Source organism: Lissotriton vulgaris, chromosome 4_1, assembly GCF_964263255.1.
Source record: "Lissotriton vulgaris chromosome 4_1, aLisVul1.2, whole genome shotgun sequence".
NCBI classification, from domain to species: Eukaryota; Metazoa; Chordata; class Amphibia; order Caudata; family Salamandridae; genus Lissotriton; species Lissotriton vulgaris.
The window spans coordinates 1,661,082,867-1,661,107,601 of record NC_141691.1 but is presented as its reverse complement, the minus strand read 5'-3'; the positions used below and the strand labels follow the sequence as shown (position 1 = coordinate 1,661,107,601).

The following is a 24,735-nucleotide window of genomic DNA, read 5'->3' as shown; positions in this document are numbered from 1 at the left end:
TTTTTTTACCTTTTGTTTTAAGCTGTCTGCAGCGTTCCTTCGATGTGCCCTTTACCATCTGGCATGACGCATTGAAAATTTCGATTCAAACTTTCCTGTGGCGAGATTATGATTCTGCAATACAGACTCTGAGACAGGCGAAATGTGATCATCCTGCTCGTATTTACTCCCAGAGCACACTTAAGTGGGAAGAATTCAGATTTCTTGTGCGTTTTCAGACCATACAGATGACCATTTCTGCTTTTGCCTCTCTTCTCACTTGTGCACTTTGCCACTGTTTTGCACATGAGGGAGGCAGGGAGCGCTGCAAGCAAGACCCTTCCTTTAATCACCTTGTGAGCCCTCTCGCCACTGGACATGTCCCGGGTCGAAATTACAAGCATGTCACAGAACCGGCGTTAGAAATGCTGAATGATCCTACTTTCTACAAAACAATTAGACTAAACCCAACAGAAAGGATAGTGAAAACTATCAACAAAATAACAATGAGGGCTAAAGACGCAGGAATCATAAATAAGAAAGAGTTTGAATTTTTAAACAACTCAGAGAAAAAAGTATCGTGCATATACGGACTACCAAAAATTCATAAAAACCAGGAAGACCCCTTTATCGCCCAATCGTATCAACCATAGGAACCCCCTTGGAGGCCATTTCCAAATATTTGGATAATATATTACGTCCTTATATCTTACTCTCACCCTCATACATTAAAGATACAGGTGAGATCATAAAAAAAAAATCGAAAATCTCAATTTCAATGAACATCAGGATATTTTAGTGACCCTGGACATTGAGTCGCTATACAGCAATATCCCACAAAAAGAAGCCATTGAAGCAACAATGTGGTTTATTGATAAATATCAGATCCCCTGTTCTAATAATTTCATTAAAGAGTGCCTCACTTTAGTACTAAAAGAAAATTTCTTCGAATTCGGAGAACAACTATTTCTGCAAATAAAGGGAGTCAGTATGGGAGCCTCTATGGCTCCCTCAATAGCAAATATATACATGACTGCATTTGAAAATAATCATATCTTTAATGAAATGGCCCCTTTTTTCGAGTCTGTTTCCCATTGGTACCGATACATAGATGACATCTTTTTTGTGTGGACCAATGGGGAACAGACCTTAGGGGAATTTCTCCTATGGCTAAATGAGGCAGATGAAAATCTTCGTTTCACTGCCCATACCAGCAAAACAAAAGTGGAGTTTCTTGATATCTACATCAGGAATAATGATGGCCTCCTTGAAGTAGATCTATATACTAAACCTACCGCCAGGAATACACTTTTACATTATAAAAGTTACCATCCTAAATGCCAGAAAGACCGTATTCCCTTTTCCCAATTTTTAAGAGTCAGGCGTAATTGCACCACTTTGAGAGACTTTGATGCACAATCTGAAATTATGAAGAAAAAATTCCTACAAAGAAGATATCCCCATCGCCTGGTTAGAAGGGCATATAAAAGAGCCAGGTTTTACGACCTAGACATACTTCTTCAATCACAGAAACAAATAACAGCCCCAAAATTGGTCTGTATTACTAAACACTCTACCCTAGACTCTACTGTCAGGCAAATAATGAATTCCAATTGGCACCTACTGAATCTAAACAAGAATCAACCAAAGATGGAGAAACCAATCTATGCACATAAACGGAACAAAAACCTTAAAGATCAAATTGTCCGTTCCCGTTTCCAAAAGAAACCATTAAGTCCGCCTTTCTTACAGAGGTCTTTTGAAAATACCAATGTAGTAAAAGGTACCTCTCGAGGTGGCTCCTGCCAATCATGCAGTAGCATTTTGACTGGAGAAACCATGACTTTCAATGATAGAAACATCCAAGCAAAAGAATTGTGGACTTGCAATACACAAAACGTTGTGTACCTGATTACATGTCCTTGTAATTTAGGATATGTAGGTGAGACAGCAAGGGCCATAAAAATGCGGTTAACAGAACATAGATCCGCAATAAAAACAAGAAAGCTGACAGCTCCACTTGTTAATCACTTTTTAGAATACAGACACTCCCCTGAAGAACTCAAGTGGCGAATTTTAGAAAAGATTCATATACCAAACAACAAAGGAGGTGACAGAATAAGGAAAAAAAGAGAAGTATACTGGATCTTCTCTTTGGATACATTTGAACATGGCTTAAACCAGGATCTACCCTGGGAGAATGCCATATTATAAAACTGACCCTTTTGGCAAGATCCTTTGATCCATGCTATAGATAGAATTTCCCCCTTTTTTTAAACTGTTTCTTTTTTTAGAAAAAATTATTTTCAATATCATTAGACAAATATAATGAATCGTTTTGTCTATTGATCAATGATTTTAGAATAGATCCTTGTTTGTAACTCGATTTGAAGAATAATACACTAATAATAAAGTCACTGTTCCCTTAAATGGGGGAGGAGCGTCAAAGCGATGACACCACACGCGTCCGGGTATAAATACCAATAGACAAACGCTTTACAAATCCCTCTAATCTTTCAAAGCATCAGACACGCGGAAGGAACGCGGAAACAGGAGTAGCCCTTCAGGTAAGCGCATAAGGAGAAATGAAACGCTAACCTTCTGCTAACCCTTTTGCTAAACTAAAACTAAATTTATTTTTATTTTCTCTTCCCCTCCTCATATAAAGAGGTGTTGCACTAATATTATAATTTAATATCTTTCTGCAGCTATCGTATTGCTGCATACTTTTTTTACCGTTGCTGTGGCTACGTTTCTTCAACCGCTTACATGCCCATTGACATAGACGAAGAAAGACTCAACAAAAACGCCAAAACCACAATATAAGCGGAGCTTTCTTAGCAAAACTATTGTCTACAACACAGCACTAAAAAGGTACGACAATGCATTATTTCCCTCGTAGAAAGCAGGCTAAATTCAATACCGCTTATTAAAATGAAAAGGTAATGGGTCGTCCCCGTTTTTCTTTGATAGAGAAAGGAGACAGGCTTTATAGAATCGGTTGCATCCGGAACAGCTTCTGCATTCCTTCATTTATTTTAAAACGGCGCCGGTTTTGAACACCGCCTCACACCAAAAAAAGTTTCGAGGCGGTACGTATTTCAGGGTTCTAAAGACATAATATAATCTAAAAACAATATTTTTAGATCACAACCTTATGTTCTATTATATCCTTTTAAACAGGGCCTACTGGATTTATAGGAAAATAAAACTTAAAAAATACGAGAATACGAAGAGTGAGATGTGAGCAGTGAAGACCACAGAATAAGGTAACGCGACAATATGCTAATAATACATCGGGATCATGCAAACTAAGGTTCTGGTGTTAGAGTGGGAAAACCCTATGAACAGAACAGTTATAAGTGATTTCGTTTTTTTTCCCTTAGATTTCACATACCGACTGGTGCCTCACTCTTCGTACACTCTTGTTTGAATATCTGTAATCCTGGAAAAAAGCCACTCAAGGTAAAATGGGAAGCTGAACAAACTAGAAAAACTATAATCAGAGACCTAAAATGTTAAATAAAATGAAGAACAATCGTAATTCATTCAATAGCATAGCCTTTTTATTCTCAATTTCCCTAGGCTTGATTAATCTGATACGGATTGGCTTTGCTTACAAGCTTAGAAGCAACAAGAATTCAGGAGATTGAGGGTTCATCTTTGCTTGGGTAAGTCCCATTTGCCCTCGGTTCCTTCCGCTGATATGAATAATTACCACAAAAAAAGAAAACAGGCTTTCTTAAACATTTTCCGGAATATAGAAAAATATTGAAGGGATATAAAATATTAGGAGATAGATTATATACAATTTGCATATATTAAAAAATGGACATTTTTTGCGAGTTACTCTAGGCAATGAGGGAAAGAAGGATTGTTCTGTTTCTTGAATATTTTTACCTTCGTTTCTCACTACTGTGTTAATCTCTTCTTAACTAGGCAAGGTGAGAAACTCTGAAAATATAACCTTTCAGTCTAAGATGTGACGTACAACAATGATATAATCATGTATGATTTATTGTTAAAATACGTAAGCAATAACTGTCAACAACCGCGATGAAATGCTCAGATAAATAACTAATGGATTCTCTCACAACGCGAAAAAATTGATTATGATATGTGTCCTGAGAATTTGTTAGGATCTTGTATGTTTTATTTGTTTACTTTCTCAACGTTAATAGTGGAGTAGATAATGTAGAACACCTGGCTAAAGTTTATAAGAAATGTTGTTTCTTAAACGATGTAAAATCAAACCAAAAGTTTCTCTTTTTCACGAGTTAATCAAATGCAAATTATGTACTATAACACTCACTTTTTTATAAAAAAATATATACAGACAAATACTAAAAAATCTTCTGTTCTTTTTAGAAATAATTGGCTGAAAAACAAATGGTCCTGAGGAAGACACTATAACGTGTCGAAACGCGTTGACTACAGCCGTACCAACAAGATACAGGACAACAATACTGTCCTTTGGTTTTAAATAACAAATGCTCTAATTTTGTTTATCAGCAAAAAAACTTTTTAACTGTATGAATTGTCGTGTACACAAGATATGTGTTTAAATCTCTTTTTATCAAAATAATTAAAATCTTTTTTATCAGTACTTATGTTTGTGTTATAGTTCTTGTAAAACATAGCCAGTGTGTCTTTTCTGTTGAAGTTGGCCTGGGTTGATACCTTCGCAACAGAACCGGCAGGCCACAGAGTAAAACGAAAGGTAAACTCTGTTTTATTTTTAAGTGTTTCTATGTTATGCCAATGCCGCCGCCGTCATTAGTGTTCGAATATGCAGCTGTAGGCTAGTGCTGCTGTTTATTTTTAAGGGTGCTGGCTGCTAATAATAAATTGTGTTTGTGACGATTTATAAATAACAAGCAGGGGAACCAGGCTTCAGTCTCGGCGTTCGCTCAACCTCCTGTCATCCTGGGCAATCACAATCAAATCTCCACGTGCGTGCCTAACAATAAATGTATGTGTCTTTGTGCAACGTAACTGGTGCTCATGTAAGCACTCCAAACATCTTACACCCTGATATGAAAAGTTACTTTTGTCTTGTGAAGAGCAGGGAATCTTGCCTTGCCATTATCAAAGGGTACTGTAAACTACAGTGTTTTCAAGCTTCTGTGGTTATGTGGCCTGATCAACTCTCTTTTGTCTTTATTGTCGCTTTACAATTACATATGCTCTATAATTGGGTAAGTGCAGGCCCTTATCTTGAGAGAGATGGTAGTGTGCTGATGTGCCAAAAGTCTCTGACTCCCACGGATTTTGACTTTATTTATGGAAAGGCCAAGGGGCAAGGGAGTCTCCTCTTCAGACGCTGCAGATGCAGACTTGACTGCAAGTGGCACTTTTTCGCTAGGCCTATGAATGAGTCAGCGTTGATCTCCCCCAATAACAAAATATATATTCTAAACAGTGCACTCTACTGTTAGAATGAAAATAAATTTGCCTGGCCCCCCCTACATGTGTAACTCCGTTCTGTCAATTAGCCTGAGAACTAATATAACCCCATAATAATATGCACAGTAAATCGCCATGGACTTCCATAAAAATGTTGTGCCCACTCTCAGCTCACCACTCTCAGACTTCACCAACCACCAGTGACACTTAGTAAGTCTTGCTCCTATAACGAGGCACTTCTGCCATCACAGCATCAGATGTAAGATACTTCACTAGCATATTCAGAGGTGTTATCGCAAAATCTGTTATGAAGTTCTGTGGATATACTGGTCAAGCTTCTATCTATGTCATTATCATATGAAATCTTTTGATTGACATCTTAACCAACTTGCTTTCTCAAATTTGCTTGAAATGCACCATTTGGCCACTTTTTTTCAAAATTTTCTCAGGGGGAAATTCCCTGAACCCCCTCCTTTGGCCGTCCGTCTCTCTCGCCGCAGGTAACTCATGCACAACTTTTATGCCCCCACCTTTTTCAAAAGTCACCAGCCGCCACTGCTATGTACACTCCTTTATGCCGCTTGTCTGGTTTAGAATTGTATGTCAAACCAAGGGTTTCGTCCTAGGGCTTTAATGTTGTGACAGATTTTCTGGGTTCGCGCGGGAGAACCGCCTAACTCACATGGGGGGCCACCTGAAGTATCAACAGGTATAAGGGTCATAGCACACTGGGTCAGTGTGCTAGGGTCTGGGACATCCAGGCTCAGGAGGTTGGCTAACTTTAGTGGCTGTCTTTTTAGGCAGTATTTCACCTCTGCTGGTACTTGGTGCGCTTTTGTGGCTTGCGGGCATTTCACCTTTTCCTCTTGTAAAGTTACGGTTTTCTACCTCTTGTATTTTACTTGCTCGCAGTTGTCGCTGTTGTCTCATGTGACTAGGCTTTTGGGATTTGTTCACTTGTGGTTATCTCCCCAGGTGTCATTACTGTTCCTGTTGTGGGGCGCTCTGACGGAGAACGCGCTATGTAGAAACACAGGCATCTTGGTGCTCTCTCCCTGCCGGCCGGTGGGGTGGGCCGGTGGGGGGCACACAAATGTTGCGTTCTTCGGGCGCCTCGCAGGGGGGGTTGCACAGATTACACACCACTAGCGAAATGTAACTGCAACGAAGGAGCTATAGCTCAAGGTTAAGTCTTGTGCCTATGGTGGTGAAGGCTGTCATAAGACAGGGGTTAGAATCCTGCCATTGTCGTCATGGTAGCCTAGTGTGGTAAGTTTTCAAACTGCTTTTAGGCAACTGGGGGCGCCAACATTCTGCTCCTTGCATCTTGCCTGGGGGGCTTGCGCAGGTTCCACCCCATGGGAGTAATACAATTGTAGGCAACTGGTGAGTCTGAGCATAGCAGGTATCTCCTGTGCAATAATTGGATGTTTTTTCTTTTAAAAGGACTGATGAGTCTGGGCAATTTGTTTATTTCCTAGACAACAATTGGTGTGTTCTCTTGGAAAGCATGAGTGTGGGCAAATCATGCACCCCCTGTGCCATAAATAAAAAATGTGTTTTCTTTTAAACAAATGGTGAGTCAGGGCAAATCATGCAGCCCCCGTGCAAGAATGGAATGTGTTCTTTTAGACAGCAACTGGTGCTCAAGTAAGGGACTCAGATCCTGGCGATCGAGTTGGCAATATGCTTACCTGTCAATGCTGGTTATGGGCTGTTTTCATGGATTTGTTCTCTCTTCCAGAAACGCACGGGTTTCGTCTATGATGGTCAAACCACGCCCTGAACATTACTGCCTACCAGAAGGGATGACATAAATTCCACCCTCTGTCTGATGTAACGTTTCCTATACATTGGTTACTCGCATGATTAAATAATAGGTGTGTGTAATGTATAGTGCTCTGACACCCTTCTCTTTTATGAGTGACACTGTAAACTAATTAGATGCACCTGAGTGAGTGGTTATGGTGACATAAGGTGTATTTGGTAGTGCAGAGAATTAGTTGTGCAGGTAGTCATGGATGGGGGATATGGGGGGGGGGGGAGGAATGCCCAAAAAACTTTGCTGCACAGGGCGCCACCAGTGCTTTAGCCGGCACTGCTGTTAGGGTTCACCTTTCGTTCCTGATGATACTGGCAGTTGAGTGCTTTCCTTGTGGCAATGGTAAAGTGCAATGATCCTGTGTCCTTTTATCTTGCATGGGATATGCCTGAGATCTCAGAGTTTTTGCACAGCATGTAGTGGTGATGGGCGACAGGGGCACGCATCCTTTGGTTGGTTTTGTTAAGGCATCCAGAATTTTGCTTGCAGGAAGGTCTTTAGCAAGCCCTGCATGCAAGGAAGCTTCTCTTGCCCTGATGACCAAGAAGCATGGGGCATAGGGGTTTTTTCTCAGGGGCAACCAATTATTAGGGGCTACCTTTTCCGCTCTTCTGGTTACTCACGGAGTACACACTTGTCAATTTTGTATCTTGTTTATCCAACAAGGTGAGAAAGTAAAGTCTGGACTTCCGTAAGTGCGGCATTGGCGCACCACTGCGATCTTCAGCAGCAAGTTCACCTTGAATTTGACTGGGTGGTTTTCTGGAGCAATAGGCACCGTCAGTTAATTTTCACCACCGGCACCTGACAGTCTGCCAATAGGTGGCACTGTCTGGCTTGGAGAGAGGACCATCACAACAGGCACTGAGTAAGTCAAGTCATTGTATAGGTCTCAGTTTGGAATAACTAGCACATGCTGTGCATAATCTGTATGTCACAGTTTTGAATACTAGCACATGCCTTATGCACAGTTACTAATATGTTCGGAATCCTCTACAACATCACATATATTGGACATTCAGGACACAGGTTATACGTTCTACCATCCCTGGTGAGGGGTAACGACGCATCTAAAGCTTGACAGTCTTTACGTCCAAGAGGGGCAAGTAAGGTTTGCAACTAGACACCTGCAGCAGGGAGTGCCGCTAGGCAGCAAAGATTGGCGAGTGAATAGGTCTGGCATGTCCCATAGGGTGCCTGCCACCTGGCCACTGCAGGTTGTTTATGGGGGATCTCTAAGGACTTAGGAGGGGTCATGATAAAGTAAACCTGGGCTGAGTCACATGCGGGGTGAGACGGTGGGTGTACCTACATAATTTCACATGATCACCCCCTGTTGGGTCTATCTAAGGCTATAGTACAGCATTGGCGCTATATAGGACCATCATTAACACCAGCAACTGTCACATTGGTAGCAGTAAAGCTTTCGTTTATTTTGCCCAGGATTGGGGCAGGCAATGTCATCGTACTTTGCGGCCAGAAACAGAATAGGCAAAGACATAGGTTTGGTCTACACGCAAATAGGCACTTTGTCAGCTGGGGCGGGAGTTATCTTTCCCAAGCGGGTGCTGTTTTGCCCTTAAGTGCTGAACGGGAGGGGAACGAGCACTATACGGACAATTACCAAACTACACCGAGGACCTCAATAAAAACTGGCCTAAGAATTCTACACTGGTTGCCTGTTTGGGACAGAGTGAAGTTTAAAGCTCTATGCATTGCCCACCAGACCTTCTGGAAAATGGACCCAGAAATCAACTGCTCCCTGATTTGTCCTTATCTGCCCAACAAGGCACTTCGTTCCTCAACCGCATAACTAGCTAAAATTCCAAGAATCTTTAGAGCCAGAGCAGGAGGACGTTCGTTCTCGTACAATGTGTCTAAATTGTGGAACACCCTTCCTTTGCAGATGCGAGATAGTTCCAACTTAACTAGTTTCCTGAAACAGCTCAAAACCTTTTTGTTTCAGTAATTAGTAACCTCCTGAGGGCATCTTCTGTTTTAGTTTCAGCGCCTGGACGCCTCAGGGCAACTGTAGCGCTTTATAAATCCCATTTTCATTTTATTTCATTTCATTTCATTTCATTTCGAAGTCATAGTTAAGAGGGTGCAGGGCATTACTAATAAGTTTTCTCCATGTCCCCTGAGCATAAGGTTTGCATGCTACCAGTTGTGTCAGTTATGCACATTTTCCTTGCGAGTTGTCAGTTACTATTGGGACTGCATTTATGGTCAGTCGGTCGGCAGGCCTTTTAGATATTGGTTTGTAGCGCAGGCATGTCCAAGTCGGGGAAGAGGTCAGAAGTCGCCCCTGGGTTTCATGTTCACAGGCCTGTTGAGCAGCAAAACTGACAGGACTTGTGTTCGCCCTTTCCTGCCAAAGTATGCGAATTCCTGATGAATAGACAGCTCTCAGAGTTTGTCGAGACCCACCAACTTCGACGAAACGCAGTTTGGTTTTAGGAAAGGGCATGGAACAGAGACCGCCTTGATAAAGGCCTCTGATGAGATCAGGGCGATCATGGATCAGGGAGGGCGGCTGTCCTCATCCTTTTGGATCTGTCAGCGGCCTTTGACACGGTCGACCATGTCACTCTAGTCGACCGTGTCACAGCCCTGGGGATAAACGGTTTGGCCAGGGATCTCATCTCATCTTTCCTGGCAAACCGTACCCAGACAGTGAGGCTGGGAGACTTTTACTCTCCTATCTCTGCACTCCCTTGTGGAGTCCCACAGGGCTCCTCGCCAAGTCCTATGCTATTTAACATCTATGTAGCGGACTTAGCGAGGGTAATAAAGGCCCATGGGGTACGGCTTACATCCTACGCAGATGATACCCAGCTGGTTCTGGGTATCCACAGGGACGGCCTCACAGTGGCAGCCAACTTCCAGAGAGCTATGCTTGAGGTCAGTACCTGGATGGCCTCGAATTGTCTTAGGCTCAACTCGGACAAGACCCAGATTATGACCTTCGGAAAACTCTCCCCTGAATGGTCCCCTAGCTGGTGGCCGGAAAAGCTCGGCCATCCACCTGTCCCAGTGGAAAAAGCCAGAAATCTGGGAGTGATTTTTGACAGCAAGCTGGCTTTTGACCTCCACACTAACAAGGTTGTTTCGTCAGCATTCTTTATTTTGAAAAAAATTAAGAAATTACTACCTTATCTCCCTGCCTCAGCTGGGAAGACTCTGGTCTCCACCTTAGTCTTCTCTAAAATAGACTATGGGAACGCTCTCTTTCTTCATACCCAGAAGCGTGTCATAACTAAGCTGCAATCCATCCAGAATGCGGCTGCCAGGATCCTTCTAAACATTCCTCGCCGCAAATCCACCACTCTTGGCATTTGTCAGCTCCACTGGTTGAGAGTTGAGAGCCGCATTAAATTTAAGGCCCTCTGCATTGCATATAAGGCAGTACATGGCATAGGACCTAGGTTTCTGACCGAAGCTTTTCAGCTGTATACTCCCAGAAGGCAATTAAGATCGGCCAACACCAGTCTCCTCCCTGTGCCACGCACAAGAACGGCTACCTGGGGAGACAGGCGCTTCCTTGTGGCCACTCCAAAACTTTGGAATCTCTTGCCACTGGCCATCAAAATTGCCCCGATCCTGATGAGCTTCCGCAGGCTCTTAAAAACATGGTTGTTTAACCAGTAAGAGGATGGCTGACTCCAGTAGCTCTACAGCGCCGAGACACCCCAGGGTATTTGTTGCGCTATAAACATTACGTAAATAAATAAATAAATAAAATAAATTCGACCTCCTGGTCACGGGTTGAGATCCGGGTAGGTCCACTCAGCATTTCATCCTTTTGAAGTGGATAAATCGAGTAGCATGTAGTTGAGTAACAATAAACCTACGTGAATTCGCCCGCCCCATAGCCGGCAAGTTTGCAGTCGTAGTTGAGAGGGTACACAGGGACATTAGTCATATGTTTACACATGTCCCCTGTTAAAAAAAAAAAAGGATTGCATGTTACCAGTTGCTTCAGTTAAGCGAAGTGCCCTAGGGAGTTGTGAGCTAACATTGGGACTGCTTTGTGGTGGTCAGCCGGCTGGCAGGCCTTTATATGTGGAGTTATAGCTCCGGTATGTCCAAGTAAGGGTTAGGAGGCCAGATGCCAGACGGGAATATACAAGTTCACAGGCCTGTAGAGTGGCAGAACTGATAGGGGCTTTTGATTGCTGGCCAGCACAGCTGTCCAGAGCAGGAAAGGACCTGTCCTTGGTTGTTCTGAGGGAGGCTTTGGAATAAGCAGGGTGTAGGTAACTAGGTCTATAGTGGTGGGGGGCCCTGGGGTGACGGTGGCCGCTCCCAGTGCTGTGGCGGAGTTACAGGGCAATCCAGAGGCTGTAAGGTACAGTAAGGGTACCCTCTGCAGGAGCACAGTAAGGGTGCGAAAGCCAAAATTCCCAGGGAGGTCCGAACGTTGGACCCTGGAGGAGCGATGGCGCCCTGTTAGTCCTTCCGGCGGTTGTGGACCTGAGCAACCCGGGGTTGCCTCCAAATCTCCGCCTCCACATGAGCTGGGAGGGACGCGAGTAAGGGGTGGACTGGCGGTCCGCCGGTGGGAGGGGCTAGACCCTCCCCTAAATGGGCAAACACCGGTTGGCGAGGGCCACAGGGTAGATTGGCTCATCAGGTGGGCAGGTGGCAAGGGGCTGCCTGCCCTGGGATCGCCCGTAAGATAATTTGTTATGCAAATAAACCTGCAGCAATTTTCTCCACTAAAATTGTGTTGTGTCTGATTATTTCTCTGAAGTATTGCTGTGGGAGGGATGGGGAGTGTGCCGATATTGGCACTATAAAGGCTGCCCCGGGTCCACGCAGGGTGCTCTCCTAAGAGGGCAGCCCCACTTAGTGACACAGGTTGGCACACTAGTCAGCCTCCCAGTGTTTAGGATCCTCAAGGGTCCTCTAGGCCGACGTCACTTCCGGCCAGGAGAGGGCGGGGGGAGAGGTACTTATACCTCTCACGCCCTCTGAACTCCCTCTTTCTCTTGCTGGCCTGACTGTTTCCCTCCCCACCGCGTACCCAGCTTACAGGCAGGTGGGGGTGTGTTTCACTAACTTATTATTTTCTGTTGCAGCAGAGTTACAGGGCGATCCAGAGGCTGCAAGGTACTGTAAGGGTACCCTCTGCAGGAGCACAGTAAGGGTGAGAAAGCCAAGATCCCCAGGGAGGTCCTGACTTTGGACCCTTATGTAGCGACGGCACCCCGTTAGTCTTTCGGGCGGTTGTGGACTTGAGCAACCGGGGGTTGCCTGCAACTCTTCCCCCCCCCCCCCCGAGCTGGGAGGGGCATGAGTAAGGGGTGGACTGGCGGTCCGCCAGTGGGAGGGGCTAGACCCTCCCCCAAATCGACAAACACTGGTTGGCGAGGGTCACCGGGTAGATTGACTCATCAGGTGGGCAGGTGGTGAGGGGCTGCCTGCCCTGGGATCGCCCGTATGATAACTCCCCATGTTGGCATATTTGTTATGCATACAAACCTGCAGCAATTTTCTCCACTAAAATTTTGTTGTGTCTGATTATTTCTCTGAAGTGTTGCTGTGAGAGGGATGAGGAGTGTTGCCGATATTGGCACTAAGCATCGTCCTCCAAAATCCCCCTCCATGGGGCCGCACCGCTGTTACCTGCACGGACCGCGGCTGTAAGTTAGGAACATAATAAGTAAGGAGATAACATGCCTGTGGCATGAAAGTTTGATGACACAATGGTGAGATAGAAGTTCGGGTTAAGTCACACCAGGTTTTGGAAGCGTCGGTGTGAGTTTCGTGTGAATTGGGATCTTAAGTGGTGTTAATGCTGTGAATTAGAAGTCCTGGTGATGTGCCAGTCGTTAAAATGAACCTTTGGGGATGGAGTGCATGAGTAGTTAGCAGCTTGAGTGATGCTGGAGTAGGCTCTCCATCGACCAATGAGAAGCGCTGCGTTCCCACGCTTAGAGGTAAAAAGAGCTAAACACATGCTACAATGCAATACATAGTTGTGAATTGGGAGCTTGGAAGACCTCACCCTTGTAAATTAGGAGCTGTGGTTATAATGTCACAACTCTAAGTTGAGAGCTCTGTTGCGGTCAAGTTTGACAGAGGCCTGACCGGGCTGTGTTCTTAAGCTGCCGACATTTAGAGTGCAGCTGCAAACTCTCCTGCAAGATTGCAAACATTTGTAATTTTTTTTGGTCCATCCATTACAAAGTACTGCAAATTTAATTGAACCCCGACTTCAAGAGGCTTAGTGCGGGAGATGTACTTTGTTGTTGGTTTAACCTCGGATGAGTTGCTGCTTTGCCACCCTGCCAAGCAGCAGCAATATGCTAATTGCGCAGTTCAGTTGATACAGCCTTGTCAAACAAAGTGACAAATAAGCACATTGACGCCTTGTTAGAGGTAGTAAGAGCTATATGAATGCAATTATAATACAATATAGGAACATAAGTGTGCAGGGACCTACTAGGTGGCATTGAGTCACGGCAGGGATGTAATTAACCCGTTGTTGCTCGGACTCCATAGGGGAAGTTGATCCCTCTACAGCTGGGTCCTATCTGGGCAATAGAGGGGCTTGGGGCTTCTTACCTCTTTTATGGCTCTGGTTAATTGCTCAAGGACAGGCGTATCACTTACATAACTAAACAAGCAAAAATGTAATAGGTCTTGCCTTTTATGAAGTTAGAGCCACTTACTTTGCTGTACAATACCATTAGCAAAGCAAATGGCTTCAACTTAACCAAAGGAGAGACCCGTTGCATTTTCAATGCTTGTTTCAAAGAGTTCCAGGCCAAATCCGAGCAGCAGGTAACACTACAATTCTCTTCATGCCTCACAAACAATGTCAAATGCCACTGAATGACCGTGCACATACCTGGTGTTCCTAGCTGGTGACTAAGCTGGGGAGGCACCCTGCAGATGAGTGTGTTCTAGAAACAAGGGGCAGCCCTTTCATGGCACATAGCTAGTCTCTGTCTTCCACGACAAGTTATCCAGCATCCTGAAAGTTATTATTATTATTATTATTATTATGTGTTCTTATATAGCGCTCAACTTACCCTTGGGCATCTTGGCGCTTGCATTGGGAACCCGTCCTGGCTTTTCCCTGTGAGATAACCCATACTGGGCATCCCCAAGGTGAAAGCCAGGCATCCCGCCGCGGGGGGCCGTAGTGGAGATTAAGCAAGCTATTGCCCAGAGTTGCAGAGTGTGAACCCATGATTAGGTCAGGCACCGAAGAGAGAATTATCGAGTCCGTGGACATATGAGCTCAACACCCTGCCGCGTCGGGAATCGAACCCTGGTCCCGGGTCTGACCTCTGCTTCAGGGTCTGCCTGCTCTAACCAGTGAGCCACACACTAAGTGTTTAAAGTTTAAAAAAATCCCTGGAGCTCTTGGGTATTCTCGCCCCTTATCTTTCGTCTGTGCCATCTACTTTTTTCCAGCCTGGTGACTATTCATTTTTCACACTAGAATGGAGTAATCTGAATTCTGCAACCAAATGGATCTAAAGTGTCTGTACAGATGCACACATTGGAAAATGATTTCTTCAAATCCAAATATATAACTTCCCCGATTTTTAGGTGCAGCTCGTACGCATGGGTACTTGGGTTGGAGCACCGGCAGCACAGAAAGGAAAAGTGGAGACTGGCAGACTGGTCTGCTGCTCTCCTCCTTCAGAACCTGGCAGTGGTAGAGAAAGGCACCGGATGCCGCCTCTCCCAAAGCTAAAAACCTGGGCTTTGTGATAGATGATGGCCTCGCCTTTGGTCCCCAGATTATTGGGCTGACTGGTAAATGCTTCGGCCTCCTGAAGATGCTGCGAAAATTTCTTCCGCTGCTGTCGCTGAAGCATAGAAAGATCATCGTGCAGGCCTTGATAGGCTCGCGTCTGGACTATGCGAATGTCCTCTATCTTGGCCTGCCGAAATATCTTTTGGCTCGACTGCAGATTGTGCAAAATTCTGCGGCCAGAGCCATCTTTGGTCTCCAGCGCAGAGCTGGAGCCACAGAGTTGCTAAAAAAATTGCACTGGCTCCCAGTCGCCAAAAGGATCGCTTTTAAGGCGCTTACATTTGCCTTCAAGGCCCTTCATCAGATAGGCCCTAAATATATTCAGAAGCGCCTGGCTTTTTATGTGCCCCGCAGGACGCAACGTTCCACTTCTTTGTCTAAAGCTTTGATTCCCTCCATTCGCCTCGCTAGAATCGGAGGACGCTCCTTTAGTTTTCTAGCGGCTCAAGGCTGGAATGATTTGCCTGTCCTGCTTAGGAAAGCTGATGACCTGCTGTCCTTTAGAAAAGGACTTAAAACCTGGCTTTTTGTTCAGTAACTGCTCTCCTGCTTTCTTCCATGCTGCCGTGTTATGTTTCTCTTCTTCCGAGGGCTCTTTGCCAAAGCGCCGGGACACTCCCAGGAGTAGCCGTGCGCTATAAAAGAGCATTTTTAACATAACATAACACAACCTTCATTGCTACAAACCCGAAGGTAGGAGAAGAGGGTTCAAGGGCTTAGAGAATGCAAGAATATCAGTGTGGATGTGTGTGTGTGTCAGCTGGGGAATGAGGATGACTTGGGAGAGGAAGGGTACCCTAGCAGGGGCTGGGGTGCAGTTGGCACCTTACTGGTGGCCATATGGCTATGGTTAACATATTGTGGCCACTATTGACAAAAATACGGCCATCCTGTTATCTATAGCAAAATAGTATCACAGTCTTGACATACTCATAGCATTCTTGACAAAATGCTGGATATTCATGCCATAACACGGCCCATTGGAGGAACTCTGACTTTCCCACTAGCTCGGTGCACTGCATCATACATTTACAACCGCGCCACCATCAAAGTTCTTCAGTCATCATTGAACACATTTTTTCTTTGAGTTCTCTCACATTGAATTGAGGGTGGAAAATATGCTATCATATACAAAAAAGACAATTGGCAACATCTGTTAGATAACCAACACACACATTGACGTGTGTGTCCATTGCAAATACATATATCTTGTAGATTGAAATATAGTTATTCGACTCACTAGAGTTCTCTTTTATTCAACTCACTTTTTACTCGGCCGATTAGCCACAACCAAAGCTTAACAAATAATACAACACGGCGATTCCAGGTGACAAGGACACGTGCAGCTCCCACAATCCTACAAAATAAATTAAAGGGTGTGTGTATACATCAAATTTTCAAATCTATCATGTGGGCTCAATGGGGCGTTTTACCTTTGTCATAAAATGGTTTGATGTACGTCATAGTATACATTTAGATGTATTGTCAAGTTACAGGGCAATTTAAATGGCCCTCAATTGGTGTCCAGCTTCTACTGTTTGTCAAGCAGGCAACCTTTCTTTTGTTTCGGACAATATGTCTTGTTTTTTAGACTATAAACCACTGGGTTGACTCATTATACCGCGGTCAGATGCAGGAAGCACAAATTCGATCAGGCCTTGTAAGAAGTACCCTTTCTAGTTTCACAATTTATTATTTACATGGCATCCCGCTAATTTAATTAAACATGGACCCACATACTTTGTTTGCCTTTAAGATCTTTTCTAAATGAGATGCAGTATTTGTGTTATTTTATTTTGGTGTTTTTCCTCAGGTCATCTGAAAATTGGCCTCCTTGTGCAGCATCACATTTTAGGAATATGTGTGTGTGAGAGATCTGGATCTTTACCACCTTCATCACAATTTTCACATTTTTAACGCAAGTCCATCCTTTAAACTGGCAAGCCCACTGCCTAAACACCTCAACTGTAACCACATGAAATGCATTTATCCAACCTATTACCCCGAGAAGACGCATAGAAGAGGGTCTCCTACCCTGAATCTGATGTTTTGTATGTCTCGTACCGGACAACTTGTTTACCCATCAAAGAACATTGAGGGAGACACGTGGACTAAAACAAATCTAGGAAGGAAAACGGCTGCGAGGAAGAAGGATAGTAAGGTGGATGTGATAAAGGCAAGTAATGATTAAGTGATCCAAGCTTATCTATAGAGTAGAATATCAAAACTTTGCAGTTTGTTAGGTCCTTTATGAGCAAAAACATTGCAAGGCTTTTTTTAATAGCTCAAAGAAATTTGTTGTACGACGGCTGGACGAAAAAGCCAATTGTCAGGGATGTTGCCGAGGAAAAAGCACATGATGTTAACGTCTTAGAAAGTGGGGTTTGTAAACTTGAGAGTATTTTACATCAAAGACCTGTAGCCACCAGACTTTTTTTTTTTTGCTTCTTGCGATAGGGTGGCCGCGTAGATGAAGGCCACCTGAGACCTCAAGTGGCAGCCCTTTCAGGTAAGCAAATACTAGTGTGGGCTATCGAAATTCTTGGTTCTCGTGATAAGACATGTAGCAGAATGTAGGGCTGCTTTATGTACAAGACAAAAGTGCATCAGAACACTCTCCAGAGCTCACTATCCATGTATGTGGCACATAGGAGCATCTGAGAATTTATAGGAGGTCCCTAACCCTGGTAGGATAAAAAGCTTTCAGGAGGCAAAATCAATCTTTGGAGAAGCCACTTAGCTATTTATTGGTGTATTTAATTTGTGATATGACAATAACCTGAGGCATCTAGAGATGAATGGTTTGAAGTTCTAAGTAATGCTCAATTGATAGGTTTGCCTTCTTGATATTTTTTTTAAGACGAGACTCAAGAATGAGCTAGGCTTCTGGAGTATGCTGGCATCTATGACAATTTCGGGTGAGACATATTTTTAATCCATTGTATAGGAAGGTTTCTTTATAGCTGGGTGATATGAGGAGCTGTTCAGTTTCTGTTTGTCAAGTTTTAGTTTCACTTGTCTCATCCAGATTTGTATCTGAAAAATCCAAGCGTAAAAGCTATTTGTGTGATGAGACATTCCATGTTTCTGCAGCAGGTCACCTAGGTTTCAACTTACAAGTAGAAGTGTAAGTGAAAGAGGACTGAATAATGGGGATCACTAGGTTTCTGTTTAAAAAAAAGAGAGTTCTCAGACTTTATGCAGAGACCGGTGTTTGAATTGTGATCCATACCATTTTGGATTCTTTCCTTCAACCCCCATTTGCTCATTTACAAGTTGTAGGATGATGGTGCAGTCAATCATGTTGCGTGCGAAAGACAAACTCAGTACACACAGAAATCAAGAACTTCCTTCACCAGAATGCCAAAGGTATTAACTATCCTAAGAAGGCTTGTTTCAGTACTGCGACTCAACCAGAAGCCACATTGAAAATGGCCACTTAGGTTGCATGTAAAGGTTAAATTATGAATTTGGCTGGCTACACATTTTTCCTATATTTTTACAGGATACATGAGTCCTGTAAAAAGGCTGAAGTTTTCTAAACTATTGGGATCGGGGTCATCCTTTTTGAGCAGTGGTCTGACAAGGTCTATTTCAGGGAGCAAGTAAATGAGTAGCTTTAAAAGGGAGACTTAGATTATATGAAATCAGCCTTGAGCTGCATCATGAACAGATACACTGGGTCAGTACACAGATGAGTGCTTGTTATCCATTACAGGGAGAAGGGTAACCCAATAACCCGGTGTGAGAGTGGGGAACAGTACGACTGATTCAAATAGCGTACAAAGAATCATGTCAAAAATATATATATTGTAAATTAGTAAACAGGAATGCATTTAGAGACCTTGAACGTTCTGAACGAAACTTAAAGAATTAACGTAATAGCAAATGTTTCAGGATCATGCAATGAAAAGACAATACATGAAAAAAAAAAAAAAAAAAAAAAAAAAAAGGTGTGCCAACAATGTTTTTACAACCAAATGATATGTATTGCAACACAAGAAAAAAAAGGTGAAAACGTAAGTAAGTATCAAGACGTTCTATAACAACAAGAAAACCATACCTATCCAGTGTATAGGTTGTACACGTGTGTTGAGTCATGTACTTCAAAAGAACTTGAGGTTCTATTTGTGCTAGGTGAAAATTTGGTGGAAATGTAATCTGTCTGTGGGTAGGTAAACCCAGCAGGCTCTATAAGGTGGATGGTGCTGCAGTTGATAAAAGGCTCTACGTTCCGGATGGTGCTATTGCTGACCACAGAAATAAGATGTTGTGGATGTCTACTGCCATGGTTAGAATCAAATGTCAATCAGAGAGTGACATACTGGTAAACTAATTCTGACCGAGATTAGATGGAGCAAACTAGGGGTATGTCCATACAAATAAAGAATAATAAAATATAAAAATCCAATCTAACTGCTGCTATGTGGTTACCACAAAAGGAGGGCAGGGTTCATAATATGAAATCTATTCACTTCAAAAAATGCAACAAACCTCAAAAGACAAGACATGGGATACAATGTTGCATCAAGCGGTGATTCAGGTGACCAAAGTACCTGTGGACAACAGTGATGATGTATCAGACATTCTTCACCTCTTTAACTGTACGGGATTCTCGAACATTTGTTAGGCCTTCTCCTGCTTAAACCCTGAAGAACTTTAATAGAAGTAAATAGAAATAATAACCACCCTAGTTTTCGAACGTTTCCCCTTCCTGCAGATATGAATGTCTGGTGTACCCAAGCATCAAATAGCTTTCATCTACCCGAGGCTATAGCGGCTATCCAGCCAGGCCCCAGCTTGATAAAAAAAAAAAAAAGTTGTCGCTTTGGAGCACATTTAAAATACAATAAATTGCTTGTGTAGGGCACTTAATGCGGATCAAAAACAATTCAATCCATTTTAAAGTTTTGCAGGAAATTGCCAAACAAACGCTATTGGATGTATTTTAAAAGAACTACTAAGGAACCAACCATCATGATCGCACTACTGCTGGTGTACCTGGAGTCCACACATCCCAGACTTTCTCTAGCTGCAACAGATGGTTACCACCTATGGTGGTGGAAGCAAAGTATTTGCAAATACAACTGGTCAAGGAAGGTGAACAGCAAAACGTGGGAAGCGAAATGCTGTGGGTTGATTGTAACACATAACTGCCTATGGAGCCAATTCCTTAAAGGAGCTTGTCTAAACAAGTCAGTGGCTGAATGGGACTCTCCAAAACCTGTTTATGTGTACATGTTGTATGCGCTGTGTATGGCGTGTGGTTGTAACAGTTCTTTCCAGGCAGCTAAAGATATCTGTAGAAAGGCCGGCTCCAAGAAGTCAATAGTGAAAGGATTCTTGTCACTTAGTCAAAAGTGGGGGTAAAGACAATATGCTCCAAGGACCGAGCAACATGTCTAGTCAAGAGCAGGGAACGGAGAAAGACAAGAAAGCCATCCAATCTAGAGAAAAAGGCTTACCCAAAGCCCACTTTGCCTAGTACTCAATACAACGGTGTATGTAAAAAACTGACGAAGCTGTCTGTGGGTAACGAGAAAGCGGAGACATCTTCCGGCAACAACTCTCTACCAATCCCTAAGGCCCTCATTCGGAATGCAGCGTGAATATTTGGAACGGACACAATCTCTCCGCCTATCTCAGTAATGTGTTTACTCCCGACATGTTTTACTGACTGGTAACTTAGACGGGACTCAGGATGAGGCACTAAAACATCAAACAGTTTTTACAAAATTGCACACAGATCACAAACATTTAAGCCGTCGGTTGCTCACCCTGGAGCTCAGGTCCCTCTGCTTGCAGTTGTGTTTGTTACCCCTCTCCTGAGTAAGTGTGATGAATACATATTCGGGTGTCCACCTGACTTAACATTTCCCAGATAGGTGGGGGAATACATTCTATTCAGCCACCATGCTGCCCTTCTTTATCTGCCCCCCCTGCCCTGCTTGATGTAGAAGCCAAAGCCTATGCGAAATTACTACTGAAAGAGCTGGAAGCTTGGGCGAATAACACATTTCTACCATTCTATCAGACCGGCTTCAGAGCAAACAGCTCAACAATGGACATCATCATGGCCCTGGCCTACCTCTCCAAACAAGCCGTCAAAGACTGGCACCCGCCGCTGTTTTGCTGTTTCATAGATTATAGCACAGCATTTGACAGAGTTGATACGGTTAGACCTTGGGGAAAACTGACAGCCTGGGGGATTCCATTGAAGCTTTTGAAAGCAATCATAGCTCTTTATGAGGGGACCTGGGTTCAAGTCAAGATAAGCCCCACAGCCTTATTATCAAGAGTTGATACCAACAATGGCCTGAAGCAGGGTTGCGTCCTGGTCCGACTATTATTTAATCTTTATATAGCAGACATGGGGAGTGCCCTGAAAGAGGCTAGTCTAGTTCCCCCGAGACTAGGCAAGGTGAGACTGGCGATCCTCCAGTACACTGACGACACAGCAGTGTTGGATCACACCAGGTGGGTCTTCAAAGAGATTTAAATTAGCAGGGAATGTACAACAAGGATAATTGCCTAACAGTCAACCAGAGCAAAACGAAAACAATGATATTTGATAGATATCCCCACAAAAAACAAGCTACTTGGAAACTGGGAGACCACCAAATTGGGACAACAGCAGCTAATATTTATCTTGGGGTTTGGCTATTCGAGAGGGCTACTCCGGCAAGACATACAAAACATCTAATTGACAAAACTAACAGCATAATCCTAACATTGAGACGCCTAAGCCAATGCCTGTGCAGCCCGACAGCAGATCCCATGCTAAGGGTGCCAAAGGCAAAATTAATACTGGCTATTAACTATGGCCACCTGCCATTCCCGGGTGCTTTAGACAAATTAATAGCAGCCGCTCAGGTCAAAGCCCACAAGTTTGTGTTACAAGCACCTAGGCATGCAAGGAATACCAGGCTACGATTGGAACTAGGGCTCTGCAAACCGGAATTGGCCCTTCAGGGGAACCTAATTAAGTACCACATCAGGGTCCTCAAACTCTCGAATAACACTCTGAAATATCATCTGGCAGTAATCTTTAGAAAAGAGGACTCCCCCTGGCATTTCAAGTTGGGCAAAGCACTAGGGACCCTAAATATTGATGCTGACAGTTTGTCTCTACCTGACATCTCGCAAAAGGCCTGGTCAAATACCATGAAACGGCAAGTCCGCTCCATTTCGTTCGAAAAGGATTGAGCTGCACTCCGCTGTAACACCATCACGACGGCATTGGACAAATCCTATTCTTTGGGCAAAGCTCAACAGTTTCTACTGGAAGCACTGGGGGTCCATGCTCGCAGGAAAATCCTTTTTATGAGGTTCACGGCCCTCAAAATTTCTGATTTTAACCCAGTATGGGCGCGAGAAGATGGTGCAGTCTCCCGTCGGCTATGTACCTATCACAGGGAATCCTGGCATCACCTTTTATGCTGCTGCCCCATACTGATGAGTGAAACAAAAACATATATTCTCGCAAGAGTGGCAAAGTTTGTTCATTTAATTAGACCGGCCTTAGAAGCGAGTTTATAAATGCACTATCCCTAGCTTTTGAAAATCAGAGACTGTTTATCGGACAATAAGGGACCAGCAATAACATCAATGGGCAAAGAAGAGACAGATAGTTTATTTTTAATGGGTTTTATTGTAATATTGGTGCAACATGAAACCAACCCCCGGTTCAAAGGCAAAAAGGATCTTGTAACAAGAAGGGGGTGGTATGGGGGTGGGCACCATTGATTTTAGCTGGTTTTACTGTAAAAAATTTAAATAATCGTATGGTTAATAAAAGTACTTTTATTATACTTTGAACAGGGAGGAAACGGGTCTAATCAAGAGCAGGGAACGGAGAAAAACAAGAAAGCCATCCAATCTAGAGAAAAAGGCTAACCCAAATCCCACTTTGCCTAGTACTCTATACAACGGTGTCTGTAAAAAACTGGTGAAGCTGTCTGTGGGTAACGAGAAAGCGGAGACATCTTCCAGCAACAACTCTCTACCAATCCCTAAGGCCCTCATTCGGAATGCTGCGCGAATATTTGGAACGGACACAATCTCTCCGCCTATCTCAGTAAAGTGTTTACTCCCGACATGTTTTACTGACTGGCAGTGCTTGAAATGTAAAAATATAAGTGCAGAGTACCTACTTGTTTCCGAGAAGTGCTGGTACTCCCCAATTAAAAGTATAGCATTTCTCTTGAGAAGGGCCAGTACTCTGACTCTCAAAATACCGTACCGGCCCAGTTAAGCACTGCTGACTAGTAAATTCAACGGGACTCAGAATGAGGCACTAAATCGTCAAACAAACTGAACAAAATTGCACACAGATCGCAAACATTTCAGCAGTTGACTGCCCACCCTGGAGCTCAGGTCCCCCTGCCTGCAGATACTCTTCTCTTAAGTAAGTGTGATGAATATATATCCGGGTGCCCACAAAGATGGGGGAATAACAAGTACATTCTATTCAGCCACCATGTGGTCCTTTAGCTGCCCCCACTTATCGAGCCTGCATGCAACAGGTCAGGTGCGACCGTGCAGGGCACCCCTCCCCGCTATAGGATATTCTCGGATTACCCACTTGACTATTTCTGCCAACACTAGCATTCGTGAAGCGCTCTTCCAGAGCCCCTCGAGCTACAAAAGGGGTAATGAGGCCACACCCCGTCACTGTGTGCCCACTGACCCTCGCCCGCACTACCTCGCTTGTTCTTCGTGCCGTGTTTCTTGGCTGTGGCCAGCTCCTGTTCGATCTTCTTTTCCAGATACTCTTGCTTCTTTCCCAACATCTCTTCGGTTTCCCGCAGCCTGCCCAGCGCCTCCTGCGGGGAGGGTCCCGCGCGGGACTTGCCGCCCCCGGGACCCTTGAACAACTTGGTAAATTTACTCATGGCTTATTGACACTCCACCGAGAAGCGGTCCTTGGTTACACACTGCTCGCTGGGCAGTCCGGAAGTTTCACCCCTCTGAGGACGGAAGTGTTGTTACCTCCGCTGACAGGTGAAACCTCCTCCGCACCTCTTGCGTTTCACAAGACCACGCCCCCTTTCTCACAGGTGTGTTCGATGGCCACGCCTCCCGGGTAAAAAACAGAAACGTCACGGTAGCACGAGGAAGAACGGGATGGGCGCGGACTGACGCTGAGGGCGTGGCGGCCAGTGAGCCCGCGGTGCCTGCAAACAGGTCTGATGACTGTGACGCGGGGGAGCGCCTGTGTGTGCGGAAACAGACGGCTGGGAATGACGAAGCTCACTAAGAATAGAAGTGCCATCCAGATGTGCACAGGGCGTGTCCAGACGGCTGGGTGTAAACAATAATACTGGTTAGCAACTATCTTCTGCACTGACACTCTGGTCATCGCTTTAGAAGCGACCCACTCGCGAAAGTGGCTGCTTGCATGCATGCGTGATTGCGTGTGGGAGTTTAATGTGGAACGTTGCAGGATGAGTCTCGCAGACTGTTGCCTAAAAATAAAGGCTCGTGCTACTTGGTATTTCTAGGCCAGAGAATTCAAGCGGAAGTTTCACCCACCATGTCTTTTTTTGGCACCCTTGACTGTAGTGGAACGTATCGAGTAACAAAAGGAAATTGAGACAGGATACGCGCATTCCTAAAATTCACAGCGTGAAGAGGGAGCAAGCGAAGGCGGATTGACGAAGCAGAAAAGAGGAGTCAGGGGGGGCGGCCAGTAACAGCCTATGGTCCGCCAGCGCATATACATTATTTTACAACTCACACCCACAAA

The 24,735-nt window shown here is 44.2% G+C and overlaps 1 protein-coding gene across 1 annotated transcript in view; it reads right to left on the bottom strand.

Moving 5' to 3' along the window:
• The window catches only part of CHMP4C (charged multivesicular body protein 4C), a 179,326-nt gene extending 155,149 nt beyond the window's left edge, over window positions 1-24,177 (bottom strand). Inside the window, exon 1 of the mRNA XM_086965938.1 lies at window positions 23,692-24,177. Coding sequence (XP_086822064.1) covers window positions 23,692-23,881 — 190 coding nt within the window. The 5' untranslated portion in view covers window positions 23,882-24,177. The remainder of the gene's footprint in view (window positions 1-23,691) is intronic.
• Between the last annotated feature and the right edge of the window lie 558 nt (window positions 24,178-24,735).